Genomic DNA, 16,926 nt, shown 5'->3' with positions numbered 1-16,926 from the left:
CACTTCCTATTCCTTTTTTGACAAGACTGTTTTTTAAATAAAATATACATAATTTTACATTTGTTTTACAGTGAATTATATTTGTATTTTTATTCATCTTTTCATTGTTATTTAAAAAATAATAATTTTATATTGTTCGAAATAAGCTATTCATTCATTCACAGGGAGCTGTGTGTGCTGGGACAAGTGAACTATCACATGCCTGTTGCTTGACAAGCAGTGAAACCCATGTAATATCTTAGGGAGCTCCAAATCTTCCAGAGGAATGTTGAATAAAACGTTGTGAGGACTAAAGAAATGACAGAGACACAATATTCTTAGATTCCGTTTTTTTAATGATTCTTTAAAATATGTACATATTTAACACTTTAACTGCCGAAGGTTAAATTCATGATATACCATCCCTTGCCAGCTCTATTTGTCTATGGAGAAGTTCCCCTTCTTTGCAGGGCTATAACTTTTTTAATTCTATTGCTAGATTGCCATTATTAGGGCCCATTCAATGTCCTATATGTATTGTTCAGGGTGTATGAACGTTAAACTTTTTCATTCACATATTCATACTAAAATATGATCTAAAGTATAAGTATGTTTTCATCTCTTTCTGCAGCTTTCTCCAGAACGTGATTTATAGCCCCAAATGCATTATATTGATGATCAAATACAGTTTGGTAGCGATCGGTGCCAGATTACCGTCGAACACGGTAATACTACACGCTAAAACTCACCCCAGTCTCCGCGGGCCGTTGGGCGATCAGCGTGGGGTAGACAGTTTTCCATTATGGGATGTCGAAATACCCGGTCCATTTCCAGGTTGTATAATAGTATATACGTCCAAATAATGTTGTTTATTGAGTTAGGGCGAGCGATCTATTATCGAGTGTTTCAAGATGGAGTCGCGGGAGCTATAGAGAGTGGCCGGAAGTAATATGGGTGATCACCACTTCATCCACATGACTTCCTGTTTGGCGCTTCTTCCGATCGGCCACCAGATGGTGCTCTTGAACCGCTAGATGGTTGAGAGGAGGCCAGCACTGTGTCTCAGGGCTGCGGAGGAAAAATATGATTTCGATCACAGATTTTTAAAATATTGATATTAAAGATGAGTTAGGGCGTCCTCTGCAACTTTAGCATGGCTAGGAAAGACGCCTAAACACGTTTTCGGCACTTAAAGTGTTAATATAAAAAACATAACAGCGGTCTGGTAAACATTACGAAGCCAGTGGAATGCCCCTCTGTTCCTGTAGACACATGTCAGTGTCATCTTCATTCTCTTCCTACGATTACGACGTGGAATCCACACGGCGTAACGGGAGACACGTGTGACCAATCAGAGGTCACGAAAGAGCGCCATGACAACACATCAAACGGAACGTATTTCCTACCGCAGACAGTGAGTGAGAGAAACGTATACTGTATATCTCGATGTTTCTGACAATGTAAATGACACATTTAAACATCATCTCTCGGCATCAAGCGGTGTGTCTCAGAGTGTGGCAGAACATACAAACATACACTCTCTTACACACACATACAGAAAAATTTGCCCCCCCCACCCCCCACACACACCTATAGCTATTTCTTGCTACTTGGTCCTCAATAGACACTTATACGTTGCACACAGCTGTTACCTCCGTGTGCGTGCGCAGTAAAGCTGTTGTCAGTTATCGGTCATAAAGGCTTCAGATGTCTGCAGTTGGCATGCTGAGGCAGCAGGATTAAAGCCAAAGCTACTGGTCTCGTTCGGAATAGACTGCGGGGAGTGACCACACAGAACCATTGTCTCTGCCCCGTCTCTGCCCCCGTCTCTCCCCCCGTCTGTTCATCTTGAAAAACACACTTCAAAAAGGCTCATTTGGTAACAATACTTTCCCCAAAAGCACTGAAATAATGTAGGCAGCTTTTTATATGGAGTGAAATATTACACAAACATCACACGTGTGAATCGCAGTAAACGAGAAGTGAAATGATTGGAGAATACATTATGTATAAATATGTTTCAATACAAAGAGAATAATAATAATAACATTACTTTAGCGATAATAATGATATTCAATGCGCCTCTGAATGTGTACAGAGTCAGAGTCCCACCTTTTACATACATACACAGACACACACATGCGCGCACGCACACACACACACACACACACACACACAATGCACACACTGCAGACAGTAGTCTTGGTTCATTGGATTGGTGTCCCATGTCGACTGCGACTCTCTGACTTAATAACTCTCTAGTGAACCTCATTTAAACAGGATCAGCCTCTGTGTTTTAAGTGCTTCTTCAGCCTCTGTGTTTTAAGTGCTTCTTTCTCCCCAGATCAGTGGAAAATATAACCAGTCAAGAGTCTAGGAGAGGTGTTTTTCTCATGAATAACAATGGTCGACATGACCCAGGTTTCAGTGACGTGAATGTTGGACGGACTTTGTTTTCTCCTTTTTTTCGGTTCCTGAGCACTTTACAATGGGGGTAGTGACAGAGATGTGAAGCCCTAATAAGCGAGTGAGGCTTAAGATTGTTCAGGCCCAGATTAATGCGTTGTGTAACAGGGACTGAAATACACTGTAACCCTAAAAAATAAATCAGCGCATGTCAAAGCTATAGTCATTTAGGTTTCGAGACAGTGTTCTGGAGTTTGTGCTCACGGCCTCTCGTCAGGTTAAGATAAGATAAGATAAGATATTCAGATCTGAGGCGGGTTGTACACGGCCGAGTACTCGGTCTCGGACGTGCGCGGCGAGACTTCGATGAGGCGCGCCAGCCCCGTCCTGGTGGAGTACTTGAAGATGAAGGCCTTCATCAGGTCGTAGCGGTAGTTCCTGTTGATGAAGTTGTACAGGATGGGGTTGAAGCAGCAGTGCAGCAGGGACAGACACTGGGTGAGGTGCAGGGCCACGTAGAGCACGTTCTCCAGCCCGCAGGTCAGCGACACCAGCCCCAGCTGTGCCAGGGCGTCCGCCAGGAGGACAGCGTGGTACGGCCCCCAGCAGCCCAGGAACACCACAATGTAGGCCAGGATCACCCTGCGGCTGACCCGCCGCTCCTGCTCCACCGCCGAGGAGGAGGAGAGCGCTCCGGCCAGCAGGGCGTAGAACACGGCGATGACGGGGAAGGGCAGGAGGAAGCCGAGCAGGATGAAGCTCAGCTGGACGCCCACCATCCACTCCCGGGGGCTCTCCTCCGGGTACACCGGCCGGCACATCACCGCGTCCCCGTGCGACAGCCTCGCGGCGTGCATGAAGTAGGCGTCCGGCAACGAGGCGGCCAGCGCCAGCAGCCACACCCCCACGCAGGTGCCGCGCCGCACCAGCTTCCTCCGCCGCCGCGCCACGTCTCCGCCGTCTCCGCGCCGCCTCACGCTCAGGTAGCGGTCGACGCTCATGCAGGCCAGGAAGAAGATGCTGCTGAAGAGGTTGACGGAGAACAGCAGGTGGGTGATCTTACACGCCGCCTCGCCGAAGGCCCAGTGGCCGTGCTGCGCCAGGGAGCTCACCCACACGGGCAGGGTGGCGCACACGCACAGGTCCGCCGCCGCCAGGTGGGCGATGTAGGTGTGCGTCTCATGGCGCGGCGCGGCGGCGGAGTCTCTCTGGGCGCGGAGGTTGACCCAGAGGACCAGGCCGTTGGCGGCCAGGCCTGCGACGAAGATGAAGGCGTACAGGACGCACATGGAGTAGAGGAGGGCGCTGCGGTCGAAGGCGGTGGCGCACACAGTGGCGTCCACGCTGGAGAGGTTGTCGAAGGGGTCGGTGAGGTTGAGCTCCCCCAGCGACGCCCACAGTTCCTCCAGGTCACTGGCACTCAGACTCATCTCTCTCGGCTGGGAGGGAGATCAACACAGACAACACAGACACACACCGCCCTGGGACCTGTGGAGACAAGACGTCAGCTCATCAGTCCTTTAATTTCATAAATTAAATAAATTCATAGGGTGAGTTACCATCTTCCTGGACTTTTACTTTTTAAATAACATTGTTCAATATTACACTTACTGTACACTTACTGTAGATTTCTGTAGATTTTTACTGTAGATTTTATATTAGAATGTATATACATAACATAGGAAATGTAAATCCCGGACCGTATTTTATTATTATTATTTTATTCTTAGACTTATTCTATTCTTTATTCTTAGGCTTATTTTTTTTCTTATTCTTATTTGTGACTTTGTTTTGTCTACCTAAATGTTTACTGTGAGCGATTTGTAATGCCAAATTTCCCTCGGGATGATAAAAATATTTCTATTCTATTCTATTCTAAATGGTGCATTTATATAGCAGCTTTTATGCAAAGCGCTTTACAATTTTGCTCCTCACATTCTCCCATTCACTCACAAATTCACACACCAACGGCAGAGGAGACCATGCAAGGTGCCAACCTGCACATCATTAAGAGGTTAATTGTCTTGCTCAAAGACACTTCGAAATGCTGCCCGGGAATCGAACCCGGGAACATCCGGATTACCAGGCGACTACTCTACTTCCTGAGTCACTGTCGCCCCTATCAGTTCGCTTATCAATCCTTACATTAAAATTTTAATTTAAATAAAATAATTAGAAAAACATTTGTCTTGAAAACTGGGCTTTAATGAAGGACAGACACATAGTATAGCGCCACCATCTGGCCAAATAGCACCAAATTCAACATGGGACCCCGCCCCCTCCCCTGGGTCCTCAGCCAATCGGATGAACAGTTGTTGAGATACGTGAAGGAGAAACAGACACAGAGATATCTTACTTTATAGTTCTGTCTAATTCCCTGGTCATACTGAGCACTTTATACTACAATGCAACCATAATCCATGGGGTAGTGACAACCATGGGGCAACAGTCGTCTGGTGATTGGAAGGTTCCCGGTTTGATTCCCGCTCCTCCCGGGCAGCGTGTCGAAGTGTTCTTATGAGCAAGACACTTAACCCCTAACTGCTCCCGATGAGCAGGTTGGCACCTTGCATGGTCACCTTCGCCGTCGGTGTGAGAATGTGTGAGTGAATGGGTGAATGTGAGGAACTGAAATTGTAAAGCTGTTATGTAAATGCACCATTTACCATTTTATATTCCCTTAAAGATACAATGTGCAAGATTTTTTTGTATGAATTTTCCTAAACATATCTTAATGTGGACACACTGGCTCGGTCTTGTTCCATTGCCAGTGTAGCAGCAGTGCAGAGATATTCCATTCTAAAGTTCTAGAGAGGTTAATAAGGAAAGATAACAACGTCATGTAATGGATGAATCTAAATTATCCTCACTTTGTCTGGCCGGTAAAAAGTAATTATGTTGTTACTGAACATAATTTACACGTGCTTGAGTCTACTGTACATGGTCCTTCTTCCAAACGATGGAAAGCCTTACATAGAGCAGCTTTAAAAGTTTTTTTGGCAGACCCAGACAGGCCTTGGATGAGATTAACTAATAAAACACACAGTGATTTGTGGTATATGCCACCAGATCCTAAAGGATCCCAAACGTGGTTAAGTCTTTGAAAACAACTGCCTTTATGAGTTCACGGAGGCCCTCTGTTGTCGTGCAATAAGCGAGAAGAGTTTTGGAGCGCTCCGAGAGGTCAGGGGAGCGTTAGGGGAGCGCTTCCTGTTTGATGTGATGTAAGGGGTCAGCGAAGGCAGAAATGTTTACATGGACGCACACAGAGCAGATTAGACGCGAGGAAATGGGACCTGGAACCAAAACACAACGTATTTCCAGAAACGTCCCAGGCCTTCCAAGTTCCAGCACCAGTCCAGGGGGAAACCCGATGCCACTCTAAAGGAATGTTTTCCCTTTTTTTCGTGCCTGTTATAGTGGGAAACGTTGTCCCACATGTGTAGTTATGATCATTTTATATTATGAGTCAAATATATTCTTCGTATGTCATAGATCAGCGGTTCTCAAACTACAGGTCGCGGCCCAAAGTGGGGTCGTGGGTAGGTGACAGTGTGGTTGCGCATTGGCAAGAATTTATTTTTTTAATGTTCTGGCAACATATTTTGGCTAAATATGCCTCGTTTTATAAACGTGTATTGATAACATAGTGCTGTAATTAAATGTTCTAATAAATATGCATGATCAAGTTCAACAACATGTGCTTTTATTTTTATATTCCTTAATTCCAGGTTGAAATTACGCGATACATTAAGTGTGGTGTGCGGTCGCCAAAAAAATCATATATAAAATGGGGTTGTGGTATAAAAAAGTTTAAGAACCCCTGTACATAGATCATACTTCAAACACCCCCCCCCCCCTCTTTCCCTATTGGTTTCTTCCTAAAGTTGCGGCTAGATGGAATGGGTTCAACAGCAGGTAAACACGCAGTAAGCATAGGAGGTCAGAGGATGTAGTTACACAGCTGACAGCTTAACAGTATTGTTGAATTGGTTAGTAATAGTAGTAAGTCCCTGTCCCTTCATATAAACAGTCCATGTTCATGGGTGTGTTAGGTGAAATACAGTGCTCAGGAAAGTATTGGTATTATATGGCATGTCCGTGTTTTGTAAGTAATGCAGTTAATTACATTGTGATGAGCTATTAACCACACTAACCTTGCGTAATGCTAACTAACGACGAATAAGCGAACCATGTGATCATCATGTAATAATGCTAATGCTAACCTAATTCAGTGTACTGTTAGTTTTGTTTTATTTGTCACGTATAATGTACATGTACATTACAGTGAAATGCTTGGTTATGTATGAGCCCCCTGAGATTGTTCTTGATTGATTGATTGATTGAAAACTTTATTAACAGATTGCAGAATGGGTACAGTACAGTACAGCTCAATACATACAATTGTTAAGGGGATGCAGACCAGAGAAAGACTTTCGTCTTGTTTACATCAATGTCCCCCATTTTCAATTCATACAGTAAAGAAAAGTTAAAAGAGTAAACTAAAGACCAAACACTATACAAAATATACAAAACTAAAGTACAAAATGCTAAAATGGTAGGTAGAGATGTAGTGCAAATATTTTGGTAATAAATAGATAACATATTGTGTAGTGTTAAAAAGAGTTTAAAGTGTCGAAGTGAATGTTAAGGTGAATGTTTAAAGTGAGTGTGTGCGTGTGGATGTGTGTCACTATCACAGGCTATAGTATTGTAACAACCCTGGGATTGAGGTGATTGGTCAGCCGAGCTGTCACTCTGCGCTCTACCAACCTGGGGCTCAGGTGACGCTGTTGGTCGTGCGAGCCCGGGGTTGGTAGAGGGGAGGGGGCAAGGGCTGAGGGTATAAGAGGGTGGTACCCCTGAGAGTGCGATCTCTTGGGGTATGGGAATGCAAGCAGAGATGATGCACCGAGTCTTTGTACCTGAGACGTTGAATAAACAGATAAGTGAGAAACAACAACCGAGTTGGTGAGTCGTTAATAGCGAAGACGCTACATTGGTGTCAGAAGAAAACTAAAATAATAAATGAAGAGTTCGACGGAAGAGTGTAATGGTAATCCATTTTGTGAATACATTTGTTGAAACAACATCTTTGTTGGCCGACGGCTCCTGCTATCTTAACGCTAGCAAGCTTAATTAACGTGGATAACATACCTGTGTAACCTTAAGTAACTTGTGTTCCTCTGGGAAAGTTCTGCATCACTGCATACACTTGGTTTAATCCAAACTTCCATTCAGAAACGTTGTATTATGAAATAAGACGGGTGAGTGTGAGCGAGTCTCGCTCTTTTTTTGGATGATTGATTAATTTCCTGATAATGTATGACGGACGGTGACCCCGCCTCGTCTCGACTAGACTGTGTTGTGTCTGTGTTCGTGCATAACTTTCAAATCATTGTAAACACAACATAGTAATAATAATAATAATAAATTGGATTTGAAGAGAGAAGCGCCTTTCTCAGACTCAAGGACACTGTACAAGGAGAGAGAAGCTATATAAAAGAAAGGGTATATAAAAATATATAGTAACAGGAAAAAACAATATAAAAAAAGGGTTAACACTATAATCGCCAAGGATGCCTTATCACGTCATTCCCCGCCATGCTAATTCTGCCAATAACATGTCATTGAGATCAATATTTCAAAAATCTGTGATCGCAATCATATTTCTCCCGCGGAGACTTGAGATCTACTGTTGATCCCCTCTCAACTCTCCAACGGTTCAAGAGCGCCATCTGGTGGCCGATCGGCGGATCGCCCAAACCGGGAAACGGAAACTGGTGCTCATCCAAATTCGGTCCGATCACTCGCTATAGGTCCCGGGACTCGAGCGCGACACAATGGATAGCGATCCGTTACCAATAACTCGATAAACAACATGATTTGGACGTATATACTATTATACAACCTGGAGATGGATCGCATATTTCAACATCCCATAATAGGAATCTTTTTGCTCCACGCTCATCGCCCAACGGCCCGAGGAGACTGGGGTAAGTTTCAGCGTTTATTTTTACCGTGTTCGATACAAACTGCTCTAATGATCATATCACTCACACCACATGAATCATCTAACGTTGGCCACGGAATTATAAACGACCCCCCCCCCCCCCCCCCCCCCCCCATCCGGTCAACATCAGATGATAAGTAGTAACTTCTAGAAGCACGTCCATTTGAAAAATTTTATCCGGCGCCGATCGCTATCAAACTGTATTTGATCATCAATATAATGCATTTAGGGCTATAAATCACGTTCTGCAGAATGCTGCAGAAAACGATAAAATGAAAGTATGAATATGTGAATGAGAAAGTAAAACGTTCCTACATCCTGAACGATAGATAATTGATGTTGAATGGGCCATAGTAATGTCAATTTAGCAATACAATTTAAAAAGTTATAGCAGTGAAAGGGTTAAGTGGTAACAAGAAAGTAGTACTGTGATATTCTGATATATATCACATTCAGATATATATTTTTCGTGTAAAATAAATAAATAAAAAACGAAAGATTTTAAATTAAAAAGAAAAAGTGGAGTTCGAACCCATTAATTATGATTAGAGTGCCAACGTAACAAACTAAATTCCGAACCTTCGAACAAATGGGCTCAGCCCTGACGGGCATTAAGGTAGGAATGAAAATCCTACACTTGGCGGTTATTGGCCCCCCGCCCCTCTCTATTTACAGTTTTTCTCAATTGCTTTGGTGCATTTCTCTGATCAGAATTAAAGTTATCATAACTGTTAGTGCATTTCTCAAAACAATTAGTACAAACTGCAAAACCTAGTTGATAACCTGCAAAAGCGTGTCACTTGCTCAGAATGGATAGTTCCTTCTTCAAAAGCAAGTATTCATGTCAATGAAAGTGTCAGTGTCATCTAAATGAAAAGTCCTGACACCATTGATTATGAACAAGATAGTCAAATGGCTTTGTCATGTTTTCATTATGACAGATCACTCTGTAAGTGTTTTCCAATGCAAAAAAAGTCAGATATTGGTGACACTACCTGAAAATGCTCAAGACAGCACTATACACTATTTGCACAGCCATTCAAAATCTACAGTTACACATTACTGTACACACTGTACACATTGTAATATTCCCTCCTTGTTGGTCTGGGGCATCAATGGTTGCTCTCTGTCCAATGTGATTTCTTCCACGCCGTCTACCTTTTGCCAGATTGAAACCCGCCTCATCAACGTATAATGTGTGCAGCGGTTCCCTGGTACACGCTTTATCCCAGAAGAGAGAGAGATAAAAACGATTAACTTTTCCTGTGTAACATAATGCATTTTGGACAACATATTGTACAGTATGAACTGTCATGTAAGTGTACTGCATGGCACTACACAAAGTAACCAGTTTACAGCACTGAACATTAGAGTATGCATAGAACACATAAATGTTTTACTTGTGCATACTGGTAGCGGATCTCCTTCACTCTGTTCCAGTCAAATGGCTACTCATTTGTCAATTGTACTACAATTGTTTCATACACATTTCATTTCCACTGAGCACTCTGTCAATTGTAGCAATTGAAACGGATTCAATATTCCAAAAGATATTGTCATCCTCTATAACAGTGCTTTGTATCTCTCTCAACCTTATGGCATTGTTTGCAATCACCATTGCACAAATGGCTTCTTCTCGTTGCGGAGTAAAAAGGGGCCCTCTTCCACCTCTGCGAGGTTGTCTTGCAATCCTATGTGGTGCAGAGTAAAATTACAGTAATGTACAGCAAACATGAGATACTGTATACTGCTTTACAGTAACCCATATTACTGTAGTGTACAATAACAGTGCTTCCCACTTGTAAAATAATGCAGTACAGTACCATACTGTAAATATGGCAAATATTTACTGTAACACTACTGTACACTACAATACAGTAAATCTGTAACTGTAATAAAGTTAAAAACATAATCCGAAATGTGAACCTAACTCAGCTAATTGACGAGCCTACTCGGGTCACTCCCACATGTCAAACACTACTTGACTGGATATTGGTCTCACATCCAAATAGGTTTTCTAATTCAGGGACCATGTCAGACTGCTTTAGTGACCACCACATTGTATTCTGCATCTGGAAAATTAAACTACCCAAACTTCCACCCAAATTTATAAAAATTAGGCAATACAAGAAAATGAATACTGATCAATTTATTAATGACCTGTTTTTAGTCAATTGGGACCGGTACCAAATCATTTCAAAACCTCAAGACGCCTGGAATTTCTTGCACTCAGAACTTACAAAAATTATCGATAACCATGCACCTTTCAAAACCATGAAGGTTAAGGGCATTCATCTTCCTTGGGTCGGATTTAATTCATATATTCAAGCAGAGAGATAAGGCCTGGGCCTAGCAGGACAAAAGATCCTGAGGAATGGGAAAAATATAGATTGTTGAGAAATAAAAGTAAAACTATGACTAGAAATGCCAAATCCAATTACTATAAAGATTATCTCACTCAGGATTTTAAAAATCCTAAACAATTTTGGAAAAATATTAAAGAAAATTAACAAATGCACCAGATAAAACTCTTCGTAACAATCAGCTAAAAGTAAATAACATAATACTACACGATCCTCTTTCAGTTGCTCAAGCTTTTAACCATAATTTCTCCTCTGTCTGTACTCTAACAACACCTGATCATTTATCTGTACCATTTAATACACCACCTTGTCACAGCTCCTTCTACTTCAGGAAAATCACACCAATTGAAGTTCTCAATACTACTAATGATCTCAAAGTGAGCAGCAGCCCTGGATTAGATGGCATTGAAAACAAATTTCTCAGACTAGCTTCACATATTCTGATGTATCCACTCTGTGATCTGTTTAATATGTCTCTATCTACTTATGAAATACCCTCAATTTGGAAATGCTCACGTATCACTCCGTTGCACAAAACCGGCAGTGAACTGGATCCTAACAATTACAGACCCATTTCCATAATCTGCTCTATAGCAAAGATTTTTGAAAAATGAATCTACAAACAACTTTCCGACTATCTCACCAAACACAATATTTTATCTCCTTACCAGTCTGGTTTTCGTTCAGATCACTCCACAACTACTGCTTTATTAAAACTCACAAATGACATACTATATGCATCTGATAACAGCAAAATTACAGGAGCAATTTTTATTGATTTAACGAAAGCATTTGATCTAGTCGATCACTATCTTCTCTTGGACAAATTCTATTCTATTGGTCTTTCCCGTAATGCTCTACTGTGGTTCAACTCCTACCTACATAACAGAAAACATTGTGTTTCAATACAAGGTAACAACTCAAGTTTAACTGTGCAGCAACGAGGTGTGCCACAAGGCTCAACTTTAGGTCCACTTTTGTTTTCTATTTTCATCAATGACCTTCCTTTAATTTTCTCTGAATGTAGTGTTCAACTCTATGCAGATGATACCGTTTTTTTACACATCACAAACTAACTTGCCAAAAATACAGTCAATTTTACAATCAAACTTTAATGGTCTTCAATTCTGGCTTTCAGCTAACAAATTAATCCTCAATAAAACCAAAACCTATGCAATGCTCTTCGGTACTTCTCAAAATATTAAATCTAAAACAATAAATCTACCTTATAATATTACTTGTCATGATGGTTCATCACTGCGTAGAGTAGAACACTTCAAATACCTTGGTGTATGGCTTGATCAACAACTATCTTTCAAATGTCATATAGATAACATCATCAGGAAAAATAACTTTAGCATGGGTGTTCTTTACCGCAATAGAAATAGTTTTACATTTACGGTCCGAAAAAAACGAATCTCACAACTCATACTACCCATAATGGACTATGCTGATATAGTATATATGATTGCAGCCAAAACTACCCTTGTTCCGCTTAACACCATTTACAATCGTATATGCAGATTTGTTCTTGGCTGTTCATACAACACTCATCACTGTATCATGTATGACAATCTCAACTTCCCTTCTCCCACAATAAGAAGGCAACAACATTGGTTACAGTTTATTTTTAAATGTATTTACTTTAATTATCCTCATTACCTTACTAAACAGTATATGGTACCTTTCACTTCTAATTATCAACTTCGTCATTGTACTCAATACTTTTTTTCTGTTCCAAAAACCTTTAAATCAGCTGGTAAAAAATCTTTTATGTTTAAAGCTCCATCCGACTGGAACAATCTACCTGTCCACATCCGATCAACATCATCTTTTAAATTGTTTAAAAATATGTTGTCCTCTCATGGTGAGACTATCTGCCTATGCTTTGGACCTCAATAGAATATTATTAGATAGATTAAACATAGCTGGTGTTACAGTTCATGTTCTTGTCATTGTGTTGTTGTTGCTGTTATACTGTTGTATGCTTTTTATCTTTGGATTACTTTATTTTCTTGGCTGGCGTTGCTTACTCTGTTGTTTTGTTGTTTTTGTATCTGTTTTGTTTTGTCTAGTTTTTTGTTGTTTGTTGTTTTTGTTATATATTATTGTCAAATAACTCTGTATTGTCTTTGCGGACCCCCTTGAAAACGAGATGGTTTCATCTCAAGGGGTTATTCCCAATAAAGAAATTTCAACAGTAAAGCTGTCTAAATGTAAAATGTAAAATGTAAAAAGTGACAAGTTGTTGTCCCACTGCAAGCTTCATGTATGACACAATGGCAGTAGTGCAGTGCAGATTGTTTAGTGCTGAATTACTGTCCAGTATACACACCTGCTCTCCCGATGAAATGTTTGAATACAGTAATTTAATTTACAGTGGTTCTCTCAACATTTGGCTGCACCCTTCGACCAGTCTCAGCCATTGTGAGGCCGTGATTGATAGATTTTGACAACTAGTTCAACATTTTTGTATGTAATGACTCAATCAATGAAATGAGGACTATTAGTTTTATAGGGAATGACTATTCAGCAGTCATAAGTATAGATAATTTTGCCTGACATGACATAAGCAAATGATAATGTTATAAAACAGCAGAGAATTGTATGAAAGCAATTGATGCATGTCCAAAAGCATTTGCAATTTGTTCGGAGGAATGAGAAACTGCTACTATGATGTGCACAAATGACAAAATGTTGTAGAGGTTGAACTAACAGTTACAGTATGAGAACTTTAATTCTGATCAGAGAAATGCACCAAAGCAATTGTATCTCAGTGTGTGCATGTGTGGTTACAGGTTATATGTACTTAGGCTACTGGTGATGATGGATCTTTCAAGGAAGAAGAGCAGTTTGGAAAATAGGTGACTATACTGCAGAAAGACACACAGAGAGAGAGAGAGAGAGAGAGAGAGAGAGAGAGAGAGAGAGAGAGGGAGAGAGAGAGAGGCAGAGAGAGACATAGAGAGAGAGAGAGGTAGAGAGAGAGAGAGGCTGATTAAGGAAGCCCAGGAAAGCACACCCAGATACTTTGTGTGTGTGCGGTTCACCCCCTGATTGTACCCCTCCAGAATGTTGGCTCGCATGAGTCCCATGCCTTCCCCTCTCTTGGAACGTGTGGGGAGAGGGCAAGAGAGAGAAAGAGAGAGAGAGAGAGAGAGAGGGCGAGAGAGGAGCTGCCACTGCCCTGAGGATCAAAGACAAGCAGCCCTCTTGTAACCTCACATACAGTACGTCATGTTAGAACATCTGAAACTAATGACACAAAAACACAACACACACACACACACACACACACACATAGGGGCCAACTGTTCCCAGTTACTATACAAGAGCAGTGAGGCAGACTTAAGCAGTTCAGAACATTTACATTTAGTCATTTAGCTGAAAGCGACTTACAAGTTCTGTATGACAAGTCAGCAGGAAGGGTACAACTCTTATCAGCTGAGTAACAATGTTCATCAAAGTGTTGAGTGCTACAGTGTAGGTTAGTATATAAGGACAAGTGCATGACAGTAAGGTTAGTTAGGGTTAAACCCAGGCAGGACAGCCTATTATAAACTATCCTGTGGCCCACAGCAGGGTTCCCACAGACGGCACTATTTTTCATTTTAAAAGGGCATTTAAAAGGATACAATTCACTTTTAAATGCTGTTTTTTTTATAGAAAATAAATCGGATCCAATATTTATGGCTTAAAACCAATTTACGACAATTAGTTACACTTTAAATAAAAAATTATCAATTCCTTGATTCAGAAGAATGTTTATCATGGATGAACAAAACTTTCAATGTGAATGGTTGATTTGAATTTCAATGACTTTTTAAGCACCTTGTTAAATAATTGGCTGTTTTCAAGGAATTCCAGGCCTTGACTTTTTTTGGTCAAAAATCGAGCACTTTAAGCACTTCATGGACCACAGTAATTCTTCGTTTTTTTTTTGTTCACCAGCTAAAGGTCTGAACCCCAAAGTCACGTAAGATATGTCGGGTATTTTCTTTGTCTACGGCTAAGTGAGTGTTTTTAGGGCTTCAGAACGGTTCAGCCGTAGCCACAGAAACACTAATGCCAAGTCAAGAGGGCCACACTCCAGTCTGTACAAGCCCTGAGATAAAGGCTGAAACCCACTCCGCAGCGGTGCACCTAAAAGTAGGTTGCAGCATGACTTTGCATTAATTTTGTGGTCAAACTAGCACCGGAACCGCAGGTATACAGTATGAAGAACAGCGTGGAGGATTGTGCTGATAAATGGGGCTCACACACAGATCCAACTACTCTAAACAGGTTTGCACACATTCATTTAGTTTGAGAGTAAATCATTTTGAATATGGCCACCAGTGATCCCATCGGGGACATTGAGGGTGGCCCCAACTCTGGAAGACCTCCTGTATTGTTTCCAGTGCCAAAAAGGGCCACGGCCGGCCCAAGTAGGGATGGGTACCGAATCCGATACTTTTAAGGGTATCGGCCGAATCACGTCGGTACTACCGAGTACAGGTTCACGTGAGATCCACCGGTGCCACATTTCGGTTTAGTTTACCGCAAAACGAAACCTATGACCTACCTGGGTTCCATCCTAGAGGCAAATCTTTCCTGTGACAAAATGGCATCCAATGTAATAAAAAAAGTCAACCAACGAACTAGATTCTTGTACCGGATCTCCTCTCTGGTAAACAAGAATACCCTGAGGACTCTGGCAGGAGCACTCATTCAAGGGTACTATGACTATGCGTGCACCTCATGGTACCAAAGCACCTCAAAGGCGCTTAAAACAAAATTACAAACATCACAAAACAAACTGGTCAGACTACTACTTGACCTGAACCCCAGAACCCACCTCACCCCTGCCCACTTTGCCAACCTAGGATGGCTTAGAGTAGACGACAGAGTACAGCAACTTGCAATGGGCCTGGTCTACAAGATACACTATACGACCGGGGTGCCCATGTACATGTCAAAATACTTCCCAAAGGTCAGTGAATACCACAACCACTACACCAGAGGAAGCTCAACAAATCATGTTAAACCCAGATTCGGCTCAAACAAGGGACTAAACACGTTTCGCAATTATGCCACAACAATGTGGAACGCCCTACCCAAAGCTGTAAAGGAATGTGAATCCCTGCCCACATTCAAAACCGCCCTTAAAGAGCACCTACGGGAGGCTGCAATTCGAAACTGGCCACCGTAAATGCCCAAAACCCCCACCACCTCCTAATAGACAGTCTCCTCCCCACCGCATGTATATATTCCCTCCCCGCCGTATGTATATTCCCCTCCCACCCACCCACCCCCTCCTAATGTACAGTCCCCTCCCCATCATATGTATATACTCTGTCAGGATCTAGGGGTAACAGTACTGTATATTTGAATACCGCCTATGTCACAAATGTATCAGTACTAAATACCTATATGTCCCTATGCCATAAATGTCATGTATGTTATGTATGTCATAAATGTCTATATGAATTGAAAATGGGGGACCCTGATGGAAACAAGACAAACGTCTTTCTCTGGTCTGCATCCCCTTAACAATTGTATGTATTGAGCCGTACTGTATTGTACCCATTCTGCAATCTGTTAAATAAAGTTTTCATTCATTCATTCATTCATGAAGTGTGCCACACGTTCACGCGCACAATATACCTAGGATTTGACTTGATTCAACAACAACAAAGCTGTTGTTCAGCATCTTCAAGTATAGAATTATTTATTTAAATATATAGATGTGAGAGGCCATCATCTACATGCTCCACAGAGCCTACACACACCTAGAGAGGCCATCATCTACATGCTCCACAGAGCCTACACACACCTGGAGAGACCATCATCTACATGCTCCACAGAGCCTACACACACCTGGAGAGACCATCATCTACATGCTCCACAGAGCCTACACACACCTCGTAGGGTTGGGCACCGAAAACCGGTTCTAATAGGAACCGGTTCCTAACTTCTGGTTCTGGAACCGGAAGTAACATATTTGAATTTCGATTCTAAATTTTTTTTTTTTTTTTTTTTTTTTTTTTTACTTTTTTTTTTTTTTTTTACTTTGTTAATTAATACCCTAGTTACAGTACAGCAACCAAATTAAACTGTATCAAGTCAACTGAAAATGTGAATAGTATGATTTTCTTTGTGAAATAAAAATAAAATAAAAAATCT

General features: G+C 41.5%; 1 protein-coding gene across 1 annotated transcript in view; it reads right to left on the bottom strand.

Annotated features, from left to right (window-relative positions):
* Positions 1–2,687: 2,687 nt before the first annotated feature.
* The window catches only part of LOC311228752 (atypical chemokine receptor 3-like), a gene marked incomplete at its 3' end in the record, with an annotated part of 28,510 nt that continues 14,271 nt past the window's right edge, over positions 2,688–16,926 (bottom strand). The window contains exon 2 of the mRNA XM_084314694.1: positions 2,688–3,873. Coding sequence (XP_084170820.1) covers positions 2,688–3,815 — 1,128 coding nt within the window. The 5' untranslated portion in view covers positions 3,816–3,873. The remainder of the gene's footprint in view (positions 3,874–16,926) is intronic.

The sequence above is a fragment of the Notolepis coatsorum genome, assembly GCF_963971535.1.
Source record: "Notolepis coatsorum genome assembly, chromosome: 5".
NCBI classification, from domain to species: domain Eukaryota; kingdom Metazoa; phylum Chordata; class Actinopteri; order Aulopiformes; family Paralepididae; genus Notolepis; species Notolepis coatsorum.
Note: the sequence above shows the minus strand (reverse complement) of the source record. Positions and strands in the feature narration are given on the sequence as shown.